We start from the raw sequence: 8,498 nt of genomic DNA on the forward strand, positions 1-8,498 counted from the left end.
ATTGTTTAAATGAAATCTGCTGCAATTTGTGCAGTAACCTTTTCGGCACTAGATGTTAGTTGCTACATGTAATGATTAAAAAAGTGGTGTAATATCTATGAACTTTTTTTTACTATATATAAAATTCTTTAAATACAAAAACACAAATAAAATTGTGACCAAAATACCCCTGTCACCTGGTCCCACTGGCCATTGGGTTCGTTTGGGACTTTGGGTCGAGTCCGACCTTCTCTGGCCCGACCCATCTCGATCCCGAGCGGCGGCGGCGGTGGCGGCGAGCTGCAGAGCAGGGCTTTAGCGCCCGGCAGCGCGGGGCAGCAGCAGAGCAAGCGGCTGCCACGGGCCTACTCTACGGCGGCGGAGGCGGTGGCGGGCCTGGCACAGGGACGCCGCCCATCCTCTACGCTCGAGGTTCGTTCGCGACTTCGCGCGCCATTAAAATTTCATTCGAGATGAGCTCGGCTTCCCCCGTTCTGAAGTTATCGCGTGCGGGATTCTCAGGTTTTCAGCTTAGTTGCGCAGCTCCTTCTTGGGGAAATCGGCCCGGCGAGAATGGAGGAGACGGATTGTCCAGAAGGTTCCGTTCCTGAGCGCATAGGAGAGCAGCAGGAGGCGTCCCTGCCGCTGCCGCCAGCCTTCCTCGAGTTCCTCAGCGAGAATGGCCTGGACCCAGCGGTGTACTCCATGGCAGCCACCATCCCGCGCTACATAAGGTGAGGAGGCTCGGCCGGTCAGCCCACAACTCTGTTGCGCGCTGTCTCGCATTATGCTTGCTTTGTTTGCTGCTACAAGTTAGTGGAAGAGGGAGCTTGATCACTTTTGTTCTAATGCCAAGGCTAAAACCAGGCATGGAGTCCCAGGTAGCAGAGATCGAAGGCGAGTTGAAGTGCGGTCTCGAGAAGGTTTCGTGGCTGCCTGGTTTCTATGCTATTCCGCCGGAAATTCAGATTGCTGGCTCCAAGGCTTATCAGCAAGGGAAGGTGAGAAGAGATTTGACGATGTGTTTCTCCTGTTTAGAGGATTTACTCCGGGTTGCAATTTGAGGCAGAAGCTGGAATTTCTTGTGGCAAACTTACCATGATACCATGTTTTTTCTTTTCTTCCATTTGCTTCCAGCTAAGCATGTTTTTAATGCATTGCAGATCTATGGAATCGATGCAGCTTCTGGAGCTGCTATATTAGCACTTGATGTTCGACCAGGGGACCATGTTCTTGATCTCTGTGCTGCCCCTGGTAATTATTTCTACTATAATTTGTTTTGTGTATATTTGGAGCATCGTTTTCTAAGTATCAAATGGATTAATAATAACAAATGTGCCTTTTTGGTTAACTGCATGGCTGTCACAGTATAGACGAACTAGTTTTATGCATAACAATTACCATGGGACTATAAGAGCATGAAGTCAGTACCAGACTGCTTGATCTTTGGTTGGGGAACTATTTTGGTCCACATGCATCTATTTGGCTGCATGTTCCACTTGTATGAACCACTTGCTGCTATCCTTCTAATACCATGGTCTCCAGTGTATGGGATTATAGTTATGCATCTGTGGTACAGTATGGTGCCTGTAAGGCCTTACATGCAGTGTTATGTTCTCAGGATGACTCCACAAGTCCACATGTTTGTGTCCTGAATTTATTTTTAAGCTTTACCCCATGGTGTTTACCCATGAGACATGACACTAGCTGACTGCTGACTAGCTGCACTATGCAGTCTTTCTCAAATACTTTTGTCTAATAGATTACTGTTACAGGATTATCTATTCCATTTATAAAGACTGCTAGATTAGGAATTTCTACATCCTAGTGGCACCCAGTTGCATTCCTGTTATTTTTGGACTAGTACAGTCTCAAGTTCAATAGACATGTCTAACCATACTTTTTTAAATTAAATTATATTGCTGTTAGTCCAGTAGCTTGTGTTAGATCTTTCCTTGTTTGTGATATTTTGACCATGCTGACAATGCTGATATGATATGCAAGGTGCAAAACTTTGCATGCTTGCAGATATGCTCGGAAGCACAGGTTCTCTGACTGGCGTTGATGTTGCAAAGCACCGTCTTTCAGCCTGTCGTACAATGTTGCAGAAGTATTCTCTTGGTGACCGTACTCGACTCTTTGTTGCTGATGGAACTTTGTTTTCCATTTTGCCTGTGAACTCCAACCTGCAAAGAAGGGAAGGTATTCTGGTTTTATAGAACCCCTGCTCTTTTTATGTTTTCTTGTTTTGGAACATGCAAAAGGAATATATCATTGTTGGAGTTGATGCATCTTCTTGAATCTGTCACAGGGTCAATTGGCCTTGAAGAAAATGGAAGTACATTCTCAGAATGGACTTCGAGGAGATCATGGAAGGATCGACAGAAGGCTAAGAAAGCAAATGCAACCGGTTCACAACATCTACTATCATCTTCAGAACCTGAGCTAATATACTATGGTAAACATTCAGGATTAGTTGGACTACGTAAATCTGATGTCCTTTGTCCGGCAGTTGATGATGAAGCCTGTACATCTGGCTATGATAAGGTATTGTATTGTAACCTCATAGCATCTTTGGCTTAGGTTATGTTATATATTGCTGGATGTTATTGGAACTATGCAATTATTTTGTGACTTCAACCAATGGACTATAATATGGTTTGAAGTGGAAATTGTTTGTGATTTAGAAGTGCTCAAGTGAATATCTTCATCTGCTGCAGGGGAAAACATCTTGTGTGATAATTAACAAACTATATTAGAAAATGCTCTATTCTTCATAATTAGAAATAAGAAACATCATGCTGAATCTGGAAATTTGAAGCCCTCATAGCCAACAGTGCATGATTCTCACTTCATTTGGATGAAATATATGCAGGTCCTAGTGGACGCGGAGTGTACTCATGATGGATCCATAAAACATATCCAGAAATTTGAGTTCTGGGGATGGAAAACTTTAGATCGCCGTGTACTTGATGCTGAAAGAACTGATAACCTGTTTCAGCTTCAGGTACCTGTTTCACTGATATTAGCTTGGTGGGTTGGTACCTTATCCAGGCATCCTCTTATCTATATTTTAGATCTAATTAAATATCTTAATATGTGCTTGCATTGAAGTTTCTGTTCTATTACTCATGAAATTTATGCTGTATATGCTCATCAGATAGTTTGATGAACTTCATTTGTTATGCAGTTGCATCTTCTCACCAATGGTTTTAGATTGTTGAAAATTGGTGGATCACTTGTATATAGTACTTGCAGGTGAGCAATCTCTTCAACTATAGTGCAACAGCTCATGCCTCTATCCCATCATGGAAGTTTAGTCTTCAATTTTTTAGGAATTTCAGAACAAATTTGTAACTCCTAGCAGCAATTTATAAAAAAATATTCTGGGAATTTGGTCTTAGTGGACTATGAACTTGAAACCGTATATATTTCAGTTTCACCAAATTTGTACCTTCTGTTGTATTTCCATGTCATATTGTGTAACAACTTCTGCTTTGGCCTTCATATAGCATGACAGTTGCACAAAATGAGAATGTGGTTCAGCAATTCCTTTCAACACAGCCTTCAGCAGGTAAGAACTAGGTTTCTCGCTTCAGTAATTTCATTATTATTAATTTGCAGACTAGATACTCTTTTTTCTCATTAGAGTTCCATGCTGTTATATCTTTTCTAAACATACTTAGTAATGTGTTCAATACGTTTTAGTGAAACTTAGTGATATAAAACATGGCCAGTTACACTTTCCGTTACAGAGAAATTTAATGTTCAAAACATTGCTTTTTTTTTTGTTTTTTGTCCTCATGAGGTTGGAGCAAAATCAGCCCAGCTCATGCTCAGGGTAGGTGACCAGATCTGCCCAAGCAATGTCATCCCAACTATGGTGTTACTTGGCCTGATCTTGTAGCTTGCTCACTGGACTAGACCAATGTGTAAATAGTTGTGTCCAGCGTTAAACTGGACTTGTCTAGACCAGAATTATCCTGAATGCATTGTGGCTTAAATGATGTTTTGACTTGTAGCTACGCAGCAGTTAGGTAATATATTTTTTATGTAGGCAAGATTAGAGGTGATAACTAATAAATAAAATGATAATTAAATCCTATAGAACCTATAACAAAAACTCAAGAACAAAAATAAAAAAGGAAGAATATAGGAATTTTTTTAAACTACAGGCAACTCTAAAAGTGCAAATGTTCTTTGGAAATTATGGAAATTGAACTGCAAATCAGCTTTTTTGTTCTGGTATTGAAACTCTTTCACTGCGAATCTGATCTTGAAATGTGCAAAACAAGGTCTCACTAATTTTTGGTTGGTGGAGTATGGAAGTGCTGCCTATATCATGTGATATTTGTCTTTGATCATTCAAGTTGATGGCAAACTTCATTGATGGCCTTCTGGGTTATGTTTCTTGTTTTTCCAATTATCCCCTGATGTCACGTCTACAACCTGCAGATTTACAAAAAAATGATTTGTCTGATAGCTGGCCCTGCCGAAGTGGTGGCATCCCCAAGACCTTGCGATTTGATCCTGCAACTTCGCAAACCAGTGGTCTTTTTGTTGCCAAGTTCAGTAAACTACCGACATAAAGCATTTTCTGGTTTATCTTCCTGTACCATTCATGTCCTACTTTCTCGCCTTTCGCTTGAAACACTGGTTTTCCTTGTCAGCAACAAAAATGATAATATAGTAAATTTGGTTTTCATGCTTTTTCTGAGATATTCACATTTAACATATGCATCTGATTATGAGGAGACAAAAATTCAGGTTCCACCAGTTGTCTAACCATGGATTGGACAGTCAAATACTCAAATGGTAGCAAACTGCCAGTTACCCAAATCTTAACTCAGGATGTGGTAGGTAAATGTTAGGTCTCAGTTCTTTTAACAACAATTCATGCAATGCTGCTTGCTAGTACTTGTTGGTACACCCTCCTCTAGTTTTAAATGATTTGTACAATTCCTCTAATTTTAAATGCTCTGTACAATTCCTGCTTTGTTCAATTACTCTAATTTTATATCCTTTTTCCAGTCCTGGATGTTGAAAGGTTGTTTTCTTTCAACAGTTTTGTGTTGCCTGCTTTCATGATCTCCTTGATCTCAACACTTGGGATTAATGGTAACTTCGCATGAGGTGGTTGCCACCCTCATGCTGTGACTTTTTTCTCTTTTTAAAAAAGAAGATATTGGAGCGGAAAAACCTTAGCCTCCACACCGTGAGATGCACGCAGCTATCCTCATGTTATGACGACTTGTAAGTCCAAAGAGTTGCCTTGGCTTGTTTTGCTTCTTGATTTGTTTGGCCTCGTAGGATTAGCGTAGCATAATGCCTAAACAAATGAATTGCCTAGTTGTTGCATCTCATTTGACGACAGTAACAAGATGACAAAAAAGTTTGACCATCCGTCGTGATGGGCTGCTTGTAAAGTGATGGGCTGCTTGTAAAGTGACATGGAAATGGATCAAGCAGCAAAGTAGGTCTGAACTCTCCTGCATGCAATTAAAAACTGAAAACACTGGCCATCTTTTCTAGGAAGATTATTTGCGTGATGTAAACCTATGCTGAGGGCAATGATTTAGGTTTCTAAGTATATTACGCCTAAATCACATTTTTTGTAAAGTAATGAAAATATGTTACTGGACCAGGTAGTTTGGAAGGTTTCAGACTTGTTTGAATCAAGGGATCTTTTTTTTTATCCTTGTGGGAACTTGACAAATATAAAAAAAAAACTTCCTGAAAAAAGATCTTAAGTTTTGATTTATTTCCTCGTGCCATTGATTTATTTTCATAGTAAGTTTGTATTTCTGCCTTACTTTCTTGAGATATATTCTACTTCTTACTTCACATGAACACTTTTTATTGAGAAAATCCCAAGAGGCAATCTAGAATGCCAAAGATGCATTACAGTCCAGTAGGGGTCCAGTAAACTAAATGCTTATATTGTTATCAATTTAATTTCTCGTCATGAGGAACTGGTTGGTTGTGGGCCAATGCCTACGTGCAACATATCTGTGTTTTTCTCATGATGTTATCACTGAACCTTCGACTTTACCTTTTATTTGTTTGTTTGCATGGTTTTCTACATTATTTCTTATAGCAGTTCCATTCTCATTGGCACTAGAACAAGAATCTGGAGACAATTCAGATTGCCAAACATGCAGGTTGGTAGGTTCAGTAAACAATACAACTACTACCACATTGCCAATTTGCAATCACTTTACATTTGTGTCACAAGGACCTTTCTGGATGTGGGCATATCAAATGAAATCCCAGCTACATGTCTGGATGCACCATATCTTTCTTTATCGCCCATGCATGCCTTTCTCATGTGACACATCCGTATCGCCAGCCACCTTTGGTCTTCTTCTTCTTCTTCATCATCATCCAGGAAGCACTGTTTGCAGGTATACATCGTATGCATATTCGACGCTGTAAAAAGGGTTGAAAATTCGTGCAATGCTACATGTCCCTTTTGTTCTTATGTCACGTCTACATTGTGTGTCACAACTCGACCAATTGCCGATCTTCACCGTCTACCGTACCATGGAAATTACGCTCTCCCATGATCACATATTCACATGAAACTGAATGTTTCCTCATCCTAAAATGTCCCTTTTGTTTTCAAAGATGAATTTACACGTATAATTTTCAGACTACCAAACTAAAATAATTTAAAGCTGACAAGTGTTTTTTTTTGTGAAAGTCAGTACTGACACGTAGATGCTCACATACGCGCTCTCGCCTGAGTTTGAAAGTTTAACCAGCAAACATGTCAAAAATGTCAAACATTTAATTTGCGAGCCGAAGGAATATAAGCGGTATATTATTTCCAAAAAGGCAAGTTTACACGTACAAAATTTTTTGAACAAAATACACGTGTAATGTTACTGTAGATGTTTGACTCGCCATTGGCCAGAAAATTGAAATAACAGTGTGTACAGTGTATGCATAGACAGGCATGCCGTACCCAACACTGATATTTAAGCTTTCCTTGGCTAGCTGAGTGAGTCGCAACTCCACCCATGGCCGATTCCCACCGGTGCACCAGCGTCGCCGCCGAGCTGGAGGGCACGCTCTTCATCTCCGGCAGCCTCTTCCCGTACTTCCTCCTCGTCGCCCTCGAGGCCGGCGGTCCGCTCAGGGCCGCCGCCCTGCTCGCCGCCTACCCTCTCGCCGCGCTCCTCGGCGCCGCCTTCTCGTCGGACGACCTCCCCCTCCTCGCCATGACCTTCCTGTCCACCGCCGGCCTCGCCGCCGGCGACGTCGCGGCGGTGGCGAGGGCCACGCTGCCCAGGTTCTTCCTCGCGGACCTCCGGCGCAGCGCGTTCCGTGCCATGACGGCGGCGCGCCACGGCGGCGAGAGGTACGTCGTCACGCGCCTCCCGAGGCTCATGGCGGAGCCGTTCGTCAGGGAGTACCTCGGCGCCGACGTCCGCGTCGTCGGCGCGGAGCTCCGGGTCGTCGGGGGCCGGTTCTCCGGCACCATGGCCTCGCCGGGCGTCGCCGCCGGCGGTGACCGGAGCCTGGGAGCTCTGCTGGCCGTTCTCGGGCGCGACCGGCCGATCGTCGACGTCGGGCTGTGCACCGGCGCGGCCGGAGACCGCCGGCAACCGGCGTTCTTGCAGGTGTGTCAGGAGCGCCGCGCGGTGTCGGCGCCGGAGAAGTCGCAGGCGACGCCGCTGCCTCGGAGCGAGTACCCGCGGCCGCTGGTCTTCCACGACGGCCGCCTCGTCCGCCGGCCGGAGCCGCTCGCTTTCCTCGCCATCCTCCTGTGGGTCCCCCTCGGCGTGGTCCTCTCCGTGATGCGCCTCCTCCTCGGCTTCCTCCCCCACGGCGCCGGCCTCCTCATTGCCGCCGCCACCGGCTTTCGGATAAGAGGCGGCGGGCTCACCGGAGCGACGGGGCCAGCGGGCCGCCGCCGGGGCACATTGTTCGCGTGCAACCACCAGACGCTTATGGACCCGGTGATCCTCTCGACGGTGCTCCGGCGGAAGGTGACGGCGGTGACGTACAGCCTCGCCGGCTTCTCGGAGCTGATCGCGCCGATCCCGACCGTCCGGCTGACGCGCGACCGCCGCCGGGACAGCCGGATCATGCGGTCCGAGCTGGAGCAAGGCGACCTCGTGGTGTGCCCGGAGGGGACCACCTGCCGGGAGCCGTACCTGCTCCGGTTCAGCCCGCTCTTCGCCGAGATCGCCGGCGGCGAGGTCACGCCTGTCGCCGTCCGCGCCGGCGGCGCCATGTTCCACGGCTCGACGGTGAGGGGGCACAAGTGGCTGGACTCCGTCTTCTTCCTCATGAACCCAGCGCCGTGGTACGAGATCCGGCTCCTCGCGCCGGTGCCCACCGGCGGCGGCGGAGGCGCGTCGAGTTCGAGCCGCGACGTGGCGAACGGCGTCCAGCGCATGATCGGCGACGAGCTCGGGTTCGAGTGCACCGAGCTGACGCGCAGGGACAAGTACCGGATGATCGCCGGCCACGACGGCGTCGACGCGAGGTCGCCGTCGTCGTCGTCGTAG

The 8,498-nt window shown here is 45.8% G+C and overlaps 2 protein-coding genes across 4 annotated transcripts; both read left to right on the plus strand.

The window, feature by feature from the left end:
• Positions 1-207: 207 nt before the first annotated feature.
• Positions 208-4,711, plus strand: LOC101772479. 3 transcript variants are annotated; one of them, XM_012847137.2, is made up of 10 exons: positions 208-411; positions 502-713; positions 836-980; positions 1,143-1,233; positions 1,984-2,181; positions 2,291-2,526; positions 2,855-2,986; positions 3,170-3,237; positions 3,492-3,553; positions 4,435-4,711. In XM_012847137.2, exons 2-10 carry the CDS (start codon positions 553-555, stop codon positions 4,566-4,568), a joined length of 1,227 nt encoding a protein of 408 aa, XP_012702591.1. In that variant the 5' UTR covers positions 208-411; positions 502-552; the 3' UTR covers positions 4,569-4,711. The 3 variants fall into 3 exon arrangements, with proteins under 3 accessions (XP_012702591.1, XP_012702592.1, XP_012702593.1); XM_012847138.2 differs by having other exon boundaries at positions 523-713; XM_012847139.2 differs by lacking the exon at positions 208-411 and having other exon boundaries at positions 572-713; positions 847-980.
• A 2,290-nt stretch (positions 4,712-7,001) lies between these two features.
• Positions 7,002-8,498, plus strand: LOC101785157 (glycerol-3-phosphate 2-O-acyltransferase 6-like). The gene is made up of 2 exons (XM_022827723.1): positions 7,002-7,778; positions 7,929-8,498. Exons 1-2 carry the CDS (start codon positions 7,002-7,004, stop codon positions 8,496-8,498), a joined length of 1,347 nt encoding a protein of 448 aa, XP_022683458.1.

This window comes from Setaria italica, chromosome VI (genome assembly GCF_000263155.2).
Source record: "Setaria italica strain Yugu1 chromosome VI, Setaria_italica_v2.0, whole genome shotgun sequence".
NCBI classification, from domain to species: Eukaryota; Viridiplantae; Streptophyta; class Magnoliopsida; order Poales; family Poaceae; genus Setaria; species Setaria italica.